This window comes from Asterias amurensis, chromosome 21 (genome assembly GCF_032118995.1).
Source record: "Asterias amurensis chromosome 21, ASM3211899v1".
Classification (NCBI taxonomy): domain Eukaryota; kingdom Metazoa; phylum Echinodermata; class Asteroidea; order Forcipulatida; family Asteriidae; genus Asterias; species Asterias amurensis.
This window is the reverse complement of record NC_092668.1, coordinates 7,204,213-7,217,814: the sequence shown is the minus strand read 5'-3', so window position 1 is coordinate 7,217,814 and position 13,602 is coordinate 7,204,213. Positions and strand designations below refer to the sequence as shown.

Below are 13,602 nucleotides of genomic sequence, written 5' to 3'. Positions count from 1 at the left end.
TAAAGACGGGACCATTCTACATGTACATGTTACACAACTCACTTGATACTAACTTGATAGCTTCTGCACTCTAACTAAATCCAACACCATATGGTAAATTTGCCATCCAAACTAGGCAAGCATAATCAGTTGGCAGAAAAACAGTAAAACAGAAACAACATTTGTAGTTGGATTCTGATGGCTTGTGGGCTTTGAGTTAATGAACCAAAAAGAGTCAACAATAAAGCACAAACTTACAAACAAAAATTTGAGTCAAATTATATTTCAGTTTTATTACAAAAATATGGATGGGATTTCAAAGTTGAGAATAATCTAGAAAAATTATCTATTCTGTAGTAACACCAGATTCTTATAATTTGTGGACTCAAACTCTGGTGATTTCTAATCGGCAGAGTGTGGGTTCAAGTCCCGATTGTGACACTTGTGTCCTTAAGGAAGACACTTGACCTATGCTTCGTCCTTTGGATCGGATGTAAAGCTGTTGGTTAATGATACATGTAAAAGAACCCCGTTACAAAGGGTGCGTTCGATTAGCTTCCCAGGGTCAAATTTCTTTGCCCCCGTGCTATGATGTCACCACAAGAGGGTGAGTGATCATTTGATTAGCTCCCGTCATTTGATTAGCTCCCGTCAGGGGCTCACCTGGATGAGCACACCGGTGTCTAAAAATAATGAGACTACATGTAGGTGTCACTCACAGACTGACAAATTTTGTAAGATAACAATAGCACTGTATAAATGATTTAGGGGTTGAACCCCAGACAAAGATATTGACAAAATAAGGAGACTTCCAACATGGGCTACGTAGATAGCTCAGTTGGTAGAGCGCCGACACGAGGTCGGTGGTTCAAATCCTAGTCGACCTAGTCAATCTTTCTTTAAAAAAATATTCTTAAAATGTAAATACATAAATGGTATCTATATTGATATATTGTAAACCAGGCACCTAAATATTGTAGTTGATACAATTTATTTGGGGCCCAAGCTCATTCAGCTGCTTCAGGAGAGAATAGGCCTAACTGCTTAAAAAATAAATAGCTTTTCTACAAATTGTTTCAATTTTGTATATTTGGTTTGCACTATGTGTACATCTACGAATACCGGACACTTCAGCACCCTCGCAAACTCAGCACCCACAAACTCGGCACCATGCGAACTAAGAAATACGGACATCGGTCTTACGTGATTTAATCACCTTCTCTATGGAATGCACTAGCACATCCCACCAAAACTGCAAGAACATAAACTGTTTTAAAGTCACAACTTGAAAGTTACCTGCTTGGATGCTAGTTTACTTTATTAATTGTTTTATGAGAATTGTGTGTGATATGCTACAATGTAAATAAGTACTGTGTCATTAATATTATTGTTATCATTAGGCCTCAGGAGCGAATGTGGACCATTTAATTTTTTTTAGTTAACTTTATTTATTTGCAAATTTTCATAAAAGACAACCTAGCTAAGGGTGCGTTCGTTTAGCTTCCATAGGTCGACCCCGGTGTGTGGCGTTTTTTTTTCCCAGGACAAGTGTGTGCAGATAATTACCCACGTTCGTCCTTTAAAAAAAACTGAAGAATTGGAGATCCAGTCAGCCTTGGAGGACCTCTTTAATCAAAAACACCAAAGTGTACAAGCAACTGTCAAAGCGAATGATGGAACTGGGGCACGACCGAGAACCGCTAAAATCAAACACACATCAAGGCTCTATAGCACAAGTTTTAAGTCTGTCTCAACCTGCACCTTATTTATAAGGCAATAGTGAAGGCTTCACACGGGGGCAGCGGTAAAGAAGACATCTACATACTTGTGAGAAACAAACAGTAGATTTTAGAAGTGCTTTTAGGATAAAAAGATACTGAATAGTTCCAGGCAATTTTGGTCATGTTACACATGTTATGCCATCAATCATCATTGAACAATATACAATTGTTGCACGCTGTGACAGGGTCCATGGCGTTTTGTACACCTGCAGGGGGAAATGGCACCCGAGGCGAAGCCGAGGGTGCCATTTTCCCTCGAGGGTGTAAAAACCCATAGACCCCAATCACAGCGTGCAACAATTGTTTTGTTATACCTTGGTAACATTGTTATTCCTCTTCTTGAAGTTTTGTTGTCATCCTCAAACATTTATACATAGTTTAAATTTTATTTTTCACTATTCTCTCGAACCCGCGGTTGTTTCGTACTGACGCTGGAAATCGACCAACAGTGGGAACGATCAAGATAATGTACACCGGTGAACATCACTCAGCCATGGTACATGCGTATTTGTTGCACGGCACGTGATTGGTTCTCGACCAATCTAACTTCACAGTTACCGAGCGAGGTGTAACAATGAACATTCTACACACCGCTATACCTACATGCAGTAATACCGTATCAAAATGGCATTCAGTTCAGCAGTTTCCGCTACCCAAATGGATTGGGAAGCCCATATATATTGTGTACATGGGCATGTGGAACTTCACTGAAATTGCCTCCATGTTTACATGTACCACCCAGTTGTTATTTGGCCCATTCCGGTTGCCTAATTTGTGGAAGCCGAGTTTGTGGGTGCCGAGTTTGTGGGTGCCGAGTTTGCTAGGTGCCAAGTTTGTGGGTGCCGAGTTTGCTAGGTGCCGAGTTTGTGGGTGCAGAGTTTGTGGGTGCCGAATTGGCAAGGAGCCGAAGTCACTCGTTACAACATCTTTTTTGCTGTGTAGATCTTTGTTCTTTGAGAACTTGTCTCACTATTTATTCTACTGCGGCGGAGTTGATTTCGGAATTTGGGAGACTTTATATTCTGAAAATAACTGTCCTGCTTAGAAGGTAGGAAACTTTCGCATTTGTGGATTGAGGGGGCTTCTCATTATTAACTCCACTGCAGCGGTGTGAGTTCTTATAAACATACCAATATGTCTCACACTCTTTAGTATCCTGAAGATGACAAGAGCAGGCAATTTTGGGCAAGGCTTTTACTGTGAATGTGCCTACATTTGTGTTGCTTTGTTTGTCTGGAGATACTGTACATTATAAGAGTATAAATGTGTCATACTTAAACTATTTCTGTGACGACACTCTATTGATAACGTGTATATTGTTTTTACAAATCTACATCACTTACATGTAACTGTAGATTCATAACAAATCAACACTCACTTGTAGATTTACTACAATCTCAAGTGATAGTTCAAATTGAAATGACTTTCTTCCCAAATTGAATGTTAACATGATGTGCAAAACACATGCAGCTGAAAACATGTTATATTTAAATTTCCAAAAATATTTACTTTAGTAAAAACATAGTTGTATACTGATCAAAACATTGTACATAATGTTGTAAGGCATCAAGGCATACCCAATATTGTTGCAAGCATTATCAAATATGCTTTGTAAAATTCGGCAAAAAATATAGAATAATAAAATGTGTGACCGAACAAAAAAATGTGTGACCAAACGCCGTTTGACACAGTACAAAGTTTTTGGGAAATAGTTTAAGTCAGAGACTAAGTCAGAGACTAGACTGTAAACGCCTTTGGTTCGTACATTCTATCCACGAATCTACACTTTCTCGCCCATTCTCCTTAACATAACCAATTGACTGGCATACAGTTGGGCTTACATAAACTTGTCATAGTTTCTCCTCGATAATAAGCGTCACATCCCGACAGAGTTCAATATCTTCCAGTGTCTTGTCAACGTGTTCAGACAGGTCCATCCGTGGGAACATTGTGCAGACTGTGTAAAGTTGAGGGTGGTATCCTTGCTTCGTCATCCAGTCCAAAAGAACCTACACATTGGAGAGAGAAAAGGTAATAAGAATGAATTTATCATTGTGGGAATTAGCTCATAAATGCTGTGCCTATACTGGTGTCTAAAAAAAAACCTATACACTTTTGAAATGGCTGCGAATATGATTCTTGGAGAAAAAGTTATGTATGGATAGCTTATGGACTCAACCTTCACATGACACCAAAAAGGCTGCAAATAATTCATGCTTGGGTGAGCACTGCTCACTTTTGTAAAGGATATGAAAATTAGGTTGCGCAGGAATTAAGCTCCAAAGGGACTACATGTACCTCTTACAATTGGAAGCTATCCTTACATATAAACCATTTCCCACAGAATCATATAATTTCTAATCGGCAGCCATTTCAAAAGTGTATGTTTGAGGGGAGACCCTGTAATGCACACTACACTGTATAACCCATGGAGAAATAGCAATGCCCAGACTATTTTGATGATGATATCAGAAGAATGGGGCCAAAATTATTGAGTTCAAACACCCATGTGTTGCCGGGTGCCCGGCAGGATGTAGAGACTCTTACATTTAGTGCTGGCACATTAAACTGGAGATTCAAATTCGGCTCTTGTAACTTTGTCTTTGTTTTCGACAACAAATTATTCAAAGGTTTATCCAGTCAATTCCCTTTGTGGTTATAACAAATATAAATGCAAACATGTCAAAATTTGGAAAATGTAAATTCTGGACATGACTTTCAATTTGACCTCTTGCTGTGAATGGAAGTGTAGATCAAACCTTTCAGCCGGTTGTGACCGCTATGAGCATTTTGGGACCAGCCACTCGTGGCCGCTATGGTCTCTAGAGGGTTTCTTACCTGAACTTTGTTAGTGCACAGGAATCTTCTTGTCCTAATTGTACTTTGCAAACCCCTCATGCGAATTGTTATACACTGTTGGACAAACAAGGGAAACGAGAGTAAACAGAATGAGCACCACTATTATTATGTAAATGTAACAGTCTCCTGACAATGACTAGAGCAAGCTAGTCAAAACGTTGAGAACAATTCAAGAACTGAATCCGCAGCAGTAAAATTAATTACGATCCTATATAAAAGCTAAAGTAGTAGTCCCAGCCTATTTTCTATACCTTCCGGCCGGGTGGTAGTTAAAAAGCATGACAGATTATTGTTGTAATTAAGTTGAATTTATAAACTGTTCTTCCTCACCTCTTTTTCATTTGAATTAGGCTCCTCCGGAAGTATAACTACCTGTGTAATCCAAACAAAAATACATTTCTACTCTAACTGTCTGAGCATTCAATTCAGTTGATTTTGGCTCTACCATGGAGGAAAATGTCCATGCACACATGCTATACAAAATTATTAAACACAAATAAAAGTACACTGAATTTTACATCAGGTCAAATTAACAACATCTTAGTAGAAAGTAATTAATGTCTGGGCTGATCATTGAGGAGATGGACAGAGTATGGTATGAAGGAGTTTTAAGGTTTTTGATTGCACTATATTTGCACACCAGTGTCATATTAGTGTTTAGGTACTCAAGGGCTAGTACAAATTAACTGTGACTGGATTGTTCAATGTTGAAAAGCATCCCTATGTAAAAGGATATGGTCAACTAGAAAGGCAGATGGGCTTGTCAAACAACAACTTCAACATACTAGTTAGTTCTGCTGCTTTGTCACTAAGGGTAAAGTCTGACTATTGAATTATTCCTCATACAAAAAGAAAGTGAAAGACACTTTACCCTTTTTTGTGGTTTAGGTTGGTCTGGTTCAACGGGAGTCGGTCTGGTTACGGACTCGGGAAGCTTCCTAACAGCTGATGCATCCTTGCTGGTACCCTGCACTCGTTTCCTTAGCACTGGCTTTCCTGAATCGGTTACCGGTCTTTCATCCTCGTTTGGCTCTTTGCCATCCTAAAGACAAAAAGGATGGTTATTTTTTGCGGAAGTTCAAATACGCACGAGACTTGCACCTTCACCTGTTCACAGCCAGTTGAAAATTTTTTTTTAGTTCATTAAACCAATTCCCCAAATCTTTCGTTGTTGTAATTTGTTGTCATAATAATTCTAAGCGAAAATGCTTTAAAAGAAAATGTAACAGCTGGTTCACAGCAGAAATCAATAACATAATGCTCCAACTGAAATGAAACTACAATTAATTTTAATGCGGTTTATACGTCCAAAACATATGTGTAATCCCTGAACAGTTCATGGGGGATCTAAACACAGCAAAGCTGCCTACACTTACATTTAGAACTCAGGGAGATTATTTGTACAACAACTAGGGAGATATTTATGTCACTTTGTGTTCAAGTAATGCTTTAAGGGAACAGATAGGCTACCTTTGTTTTAGAACTATTTGATTGCTTTAATCCGACATAAGTGTAGGTAGTATATAAACTCCACAATAAAAATGGAAAATTCTTCAAACCGTTTTTAATATAATAATATCAAAGTCTTATAATTTTTAGCGCACGTATCTACCAAACAAGGTACTCAAGTCGCTGAGTATATACAAACTTTCAGAAAAATATGTTATTGCAGTAATGAATTCTTAGAAACCAATTATCTACCACCTTATTATTTAGGATTTACAAGGTGCTACAGTGCATGCAGCAGCCACAGTCAAGAACAGCGGGGCAAACCCATTCTCTTTTCGATAAGTGCACTGGGTTCTTTTACATGCGTTACACAACACATGGGACCAACGGCTTTACGTCCCATCCGAAGGACGAAGCAATGGTTAAGTGTCTTGCTTAAGAACACAAGTGTCACGGCTGGGGATATATCGATATATGTAGGAAGAATTATTTGCATGGAATACACTATCTGAGAATAGTATCTGACAGTAACGTTTAATTTGGGGGATAAAAACATCTTTTTCCATAATACACTTTGAAGTGAAATTATTATCAAATTTTGTACTATCGAAATCTGCTGTACTTCTATGTTTTTATTTACATTAATTTTAGGAGTGGTGACCAAATATATACACATTTCCATATTTGTGGACCCTGTAAATCAAGAACATCTCTCCGTTCAACCAAAATTTGTGACTTTTTTAGTGACATCAATATTGATTTTTTTTGTAGACGAAAGCAAAGCAAGGATGTCCTCACACTGTAGATTAGAAACATCCGAATCCCAACCATTTTTAAAGTTATTACTTTCAAAAGATATTAATAAAAAATTTCACTCAATAGCCCTTTTACAATTAAATAAAATTGACTTTCTACCCGAACAGATGTTTCTAATAACAAAATCAATTTCTGTATTCGCACAGCAGTGTACAGTGCGTTCATGATAAAATAGTTAACATTAACAATGCACAAAGCGTCTCTATTGTGGTTGTCTGCAATTTGAGTTAAAGGTAAGGTTGTAGATTGTTAATTGAAGTCTAATTCAGCATGCGGTTGCATATTAGCAATTTTGGAAAATAAACCATTCTAATACAAACATAGACCTTAACGCAAATACCAATGCGCAAGCGCAGACTGTTGAATGAGGTGCATTGTGGGATATATATGAATCAAATTTGGATACCAGCAAGACCACAATGTACCTAATTCCAAGCTTTACGCGCGCGCCCCGGTATTTGCGAAAAGGTCTATGGGGTCTATACAGCAAAGATGAGATTAAAAAGACGAAACATTTAATTTGATAGAGGTTAAAATTGCCTCAGGGATAAAGCAGGCCTGGAATTACACGCAGGCCACGAAGGCCACGGCATATGTTGCCCCTGGTCTTGGCCTTGGTGCCCCTTCAAAAGTTTCCAATTTTAAGATTTTCCAATGGAAGTGCCCTTTGCAAAATGAAAATGGCCTTGCTCTTTCAAAGATGAAATTCCAGGCCTGACAAAGTATATTAATTTTGGTTATACCCTTTTTCTTACCGACTGCTAAAAATACATTGTTGCGGTACCTGCTGCTAAAATATAGGATTCGTGTTGAACATTGATAAATAATGGCATTCTCTAATTGAAAATCCAATTCTAAAGGCGTACTAATACAATTTTCTCAGGGGTAATCTATAGACGGTAATTGAAAAAACAAATTAACAATTAAAAATCCAGGTCTGGGAACATATGGTCACAAAGCCTCTCAAAGTTAACGATTCACTTTTACTGTAAATGAATTAATAGGCCCCCTAACAATTATTATTTATATTTAAACGATTGAACTTAAAGGCTGTGGACACTATTGGTAGTTGTCAAAGACCAGTTTTCTCACTTGGTGTATCTTAACATATTTATGCACAAAATAACAAACCTGGGGTGGATTTCACAAAGGTAGCCCTAACTTAGGACTAGTCCAAGGCAATGCTAAGAGATAGGATTGGTCCTAAGTTAGGACCAGTAACCCATCCTAACTCAGGACTGGTCCTATCTCTTAGCATTGCCTAGGACTAGTCCTAAGTTAGGACTACCTTTGTGAAATCCACAACTGTGAAAATTTGAGCTCAATTGGTCGTCGAAGTTGTGAGATAATAATGAAAGAAAAAACACCCTCGTTGCACAAAGTTATGTGTGCTTAGATGGTTGATTTCAAGACTTCAAATTCTAAACTTGAGGTCTTGAAATCAAATTCGTGGAAAATTACTTCTTTCTCGAAAACTATGTCACTTCAGAGGGAGACGTTTCTCACATTGTTTTATACTATCAACCTCTCCCCATTACTCGTCACCAAGTAAGGTGTTACGCTAATAATTATTTTGAGTAGTTACCAATAGTGTCCACTGCCTTTAAGGACACTGGTCACTATTGGTAATTGTCAAAGACCAGTCTGCTCACTTGGTATATCTCAACATACATAAAATAACAAACATGTGAAAGTTTGAGCTCAATTGGTCATCAAAGTTGCAAGATAATAATGAAACCAAAAAACACCCTGGTCACACGAAGTTGTATGCTTTCAGATGCTTGATTTCGAGACCTCAAATTCTAAATCTGAGGTCTCGAAATCAAATTCGTGGAAAATTACTTGTTTCTCGAAAACTATGTCACTTCAGAGGGAGCCGTTTCTCACAATGTTTCATACTATCCACCTTCCCCCATTACTCGTCACCAAATAAGGTTTTACGCTTATAATTATTTTGAGTAATTACCAATAGTGTCCACTGCCTTAAACAAAATTATGTTGTTCATTCAAATAGCATTTCAACCGTAATACAGTGAATTTGAGTGCTTTCGGTTAAAAACATTTATATTAATTCCTTGCCTTCGTGAAATATCAGGCCTGGACTAATACCTGTTTTTACCAACTTTGTTTTCTTTATCTCACAATTAAAATCAATAGAAACATTTGAACATTTCCCCACCATCTGGCTTAGATTTTACCTTTGCTGATCTCAATATCAAAAATCAATAAAGATTGTCACATTAAAGGTACCGGACATCTTTGGTAAATACCAAAAACCAGTATTCTCACCTGGTGTACATATCCTAAAATATGCATAAAATAACAAACATATGATAATTTGGGCTCAATTGGTCATCTAAAGTCCAAGAAAATAACAAAGAATAACACCCTTGTTGCACAAATGTGAGTGCTTTCAGATGCCTGAGAAAAGATTCAGGCCTGAAATCTGTATCAGATTCAAACATTTGATTGAGGAATTACCTCTTTCTCAAAAACTATGTTACTTCAGAGGGAGACATTTCTCACAATGTTTGAAACTATCAACAACTCTCCATTGCTCGTTACCAAGTAGGTTTTTATGCTAAAATGTATTTTGAGTAATTACCAATTGTGTCCAGTGCCTTTAAGTCATGACAACAATCATGCATCTATTTCAGAATCATTTCTGAATTTGAACCTCTCAACCACACGGCCATGACACTCGTAATTTTGGGGAAAGACTCATGAGTAGGAAAACCTGCAGTTGCTATAGGTGAGATTTACAAATTGGTCATTATGACTTACCCCAAGCCGATTGGATTTACCCTTCCAGGCAGGTCCAGCAAACTTGTTGAACTCTTCCTCTAAACGAGCCTTTTCAGCCTCTTCCCTTGGTTTCAGAACTTCTTCTTCATATCTGGCGCCCTGAAATTTCAGGAAAAATTTTGCTTTAAAATCTTGAAGTGAGAGCTGGTAATAGTAAGCCATTGTACATGGCTAATTAACTCACTAATCTTACAATGATTCTTGTATCAATGCCACCCAACAAAAAACAAAAACACCCCAATAATATCACCAACAATACAAAAATACTTAGGCATTGTGACATTCAGTCAGTTTCAACGAATAGTTCTCACTTGGCCTCAAAGTAAAGCATCGTCATCATTAGAAATACAAAGCTACTTTGGACATTTTCTTTTTCTCTTAGGTAACTACTTAGCTTCTGTAAACAAAAAAAAATGAAACATGGGAATAGCTAGACCTTAATATCACACCTTTTCTGTGTACTCATTCTGGATCCTCTTTCGAGCTTTCCTTCTTTCAGTCTCCTTCTCTTCATCTGATAATTCTGGGGGTTTTGGGAATCACAAAATAATATTAATAACTTGGAGTGTCAGAAAACCCCTCTTCAATGGAGTTAAATGTACTAGGAATAATGGTAATAATACGCAGTTCTTGTGGAGGGCTTTATGGAACCTGAGGGCGACTCAATGTAGTCATTTTCCTCCCATACTACAATGTGGGCAGTTACAGAGCTGTTAAAAATATAAGACCCATAGTTGTTTTCAGAGAACAATGTAACGATTAGTGCTGGGCGAATAGTGAAATTTTGTTATTCGGATACCGCTGGCCAACTATCCGAAATTAACCGGATATTCGAATAGTTTTTTTCGCCGCTAGAGGGCCCTATTAAAAAAAAAAAAAACTCGGTTCATTCATAAAAATGACCGGATCTAATTTAAAGATGGCGATTTGCTTTTTCTTTTGATCGTGGATGACTCTACGTGAAGGAAAACTTTTGTAATCTTTGAACAAATTACGTCAGAAATGTCATTGTTTAACTCTTCACGGAGGTGAGCATAGTTAAATACTTAATTTATGCTGTTTTATGCTGTCTTAATAGAAGTTTCATTAGGATTCAGACAAAACATTCATGTCAGTTGTCGCCCGACGTCCGCGGATATTCGGATATTAAAGAATATCCGGTTACTTGGTTGTAATTACAGAACTATCCGGTTTATAAATAGCTATTCGCGCCCTATGCGGATATCCGGTTAAGAAAAAAAAGGCATTGGCGGTTACGGATAGGAAAACCATTAACCGGATATTCGAACAATTCGCCCAGGCCTAGTAACGATTACAAGGTGATGTGACTGGGTACTTTAACTTGCATGACACACCAACACTAGAAACCTAAGGATTTACTTGTATGTCCCAAAGATGTAGAATATATTACCTAGATCGGCCGCGCGTACATATGCGTACATACGCGCCGTATGTTGTACCAAAACATTTCTATTTTTTCATGGACGGCACGCAATAAAAAGTCACGTGCTGCTGGTAACGCACAGACTATGAACCTGGGAGATAGGAATTAACCACAATGGACATGCTAAAAGTCACGTGCTGGTAGAAGATGAACCTTGGAGAATGGGCTAACGGCTGCCCCCATGCCAGAACCCACATATATGTATGTGCGGCAGCCGCCGATCTATGTATCATATTCATAATTCTATATCTATGGTATGTCCAAGGAGGCAACCCAATATTGGTTGAGTGTTTCTTGCTTCTAGAACACAAATGTCTAAGACACCCACATTGCCAATCATAAAACACCAGAGCTTCAGTCTCTGCTTGAACACTTGACCATCACATGAAGTCCTCTCTTTTCTTTTGTGGTTATCTTTGGTTTTAAAAACTCTACTGTGCTACTTGGGGCATTCTTAGTGGTTTTATCTTGATGATTCTTGTGAATTTGAATCTTCACTCTTGAAGGGGCATATTAGTTTTCCTCTGGTAAAGGGCACTACCGTGTAAGTTTATATTGGAAACTTGCTGAGGGCACCACAGCAAAAGCACTAAGCACCACGGCAATTGCTTTTGAGCCATGGGTAATTATTTCGAGGGCTGTTATTTGCTACATTACCTTGTCCCTGTGTGTTATTGCTGGACATAAAGAAGCTCCAAAGCATCTGTAGTTTGTCTCCAACCAGGTACAAGAAGAAGGTGAAGAACCCCAAGACAAGCAAACATAGTGTTACCATCCGTATTAAGTAGCGAAAATCTGAAGAACAAACACATTCAAATTAAAGTAAAAAGTGAAGTCTGTCCAGAGCTAAATATGTCTCATCACGCCGGTGTTGGTATCGGGTTTAAAAGGCAGTGGACACTTTTGGTAATTACTCAAAATAATTATTAGCATAAAACCTTACTTGGTATCGAGTAATAGGGAGAGGTTAGGGACTGTAAGGGGGTAGCCCCCGAGTAGGTTGCAACATGCCTCTGGTGTCATCCGATTTTGGTCAGATGCCAAAATCTGCGTAGTCCTCACCTTAAAGGCAGTAAAGGCAGTAGCATAAAACCATGCATGGTAATGAGTAATGGGGAGAGGTTGATAGTATAAAACATTGTGAGAAACTGCTCCCTCTAAAGTGACTTAGTTTTTGAGAAAGAAGTAATTTTCCACGAACTTGATTTTGAGACCTCAAATTTAGAACTTGAGGTCTTGAAATCAAGCATCTGAAAACACACAACTTCGTGTGACAAGGGTGTTTTTTCTTTCATAGTTATCTCACAAGGCCAGGATTCAAACCCAGACCGCTGTAGTAACTTGCAAGGTATAAATTCTGAACAGCGCCCTCTCTTGGTTGTTATAAATTAGTTGAGTTCAATGAATTTATTTCCATGATTGATTATCAACCACACGGCCACAGCACCCTGCAATTAAAGAATGTCTACGGGTCAATTTCATAGCAATTCAACTTCAAAGAGGGCTGGGTGATAATCAGCTGATTCCAAATGTCTTTCTTTGGCATCTCTATTTTAATAGTTTATAATATATACAAATGAAGATTTTAGCAGATTCTAACTTTGGAAAATCAGAGTTTCAAGATGTTTTGTGAGGCGATAGCGGCAATAATAGGGTCCATTGACATTTGGCAAGATATTTTCAGACAATAACTATATATTGATGATGAAGACGAATTCGACGATGGAGATGGAATCGTTCCTATATGCAAGGAGGGTTCAACTGTCCAAGGTGTTTGGGACATTTTTCGGCATGCTTTAGGTTAGGAAGCGTGAATTTTATAAATTATCATTCAATTTCAATTCTGTTCAAACTAATAGTAACTCTTGCCAAAACGTAACATTTGTCTTATATTGAACTTGCAATAATATAATAATCCCTTCACAGTAGTATCAAACACTCCATTCATTGAATTTTTGTTGATAGAACAAAAAGACTCCAGCGGGCAGGAAATAGTGTGCGTCCACGCACACATACTACTAGCCTACTAGTATGAATGCAAAGGGAAAGGGTTAACCTATTTTTATTGAGCGTTGATCCCATTGATTGATTGTTAATAATGTTCCTCACTATCAACATGCACAATCCATGCATTAATGATTAATATGGCCCATGGATGGGACTGGTGGGAGGGGGTGGGGCAAGACTAGTTGCGATAACGTTATCGCAACTACACTACCTGCCTAGGTCAGGGGGAGTTCCTCCATCATCACTATGCACAAATCCACCCTCATACCATTCCTTCCCTCTATGATACCTACCTAGCTTTACCAAAACCAAAACGAACATCACTGCAGAAAAGGAGCAGAGTAACTTCCAGCCGTCATCGTGTTGTCGATTTCTAGGTCGGGCCATTTCTGATTTGTTTTTAAACAGACCACTTTTACCACTGTTTTTATTCTAAATGGCATGTCACGTCAATCTATACGA

The 13,602-nt window shown here is 38.1% G+C and overlaps 1 protein-coding gene across 1 annotated transcript; it reads right to left on the bottom strand.

Moving 5' to 3' along the window:
• Positions 1-246: 246 nt before the first annotated feature.
• LOC139953193 (UBX domain-containing protein 8-like) lies at positions 247-13,588 on the bottom strand. Its single transcript, XM_071952645.1, has 8 exons — positions 13,434-13,588; positions 11,791-11,928; positions 10,139-10,212; positions 9,669-9,788; positions 5,491-5,661; positions 4,950-4,991; positions 4,599-4,673; positions 247-3,769 (listed from the first exon to the last, which is right to left on the bottom strand). The coding sequence occupies exons 1-8, from the start codon at positions 13,525-13,527 to the stop codon at positions 3,611-3,613; spliced, it is 873 nt and encodes a 290-aa protein (XP_071808746.1). The 5' UTR covers positions 13,528-13,588; the 3' UTR covers positions 247-3,610.
• Between the last annotated feature and the right edge of the window lie 14 nt (positions 13,589-13,602).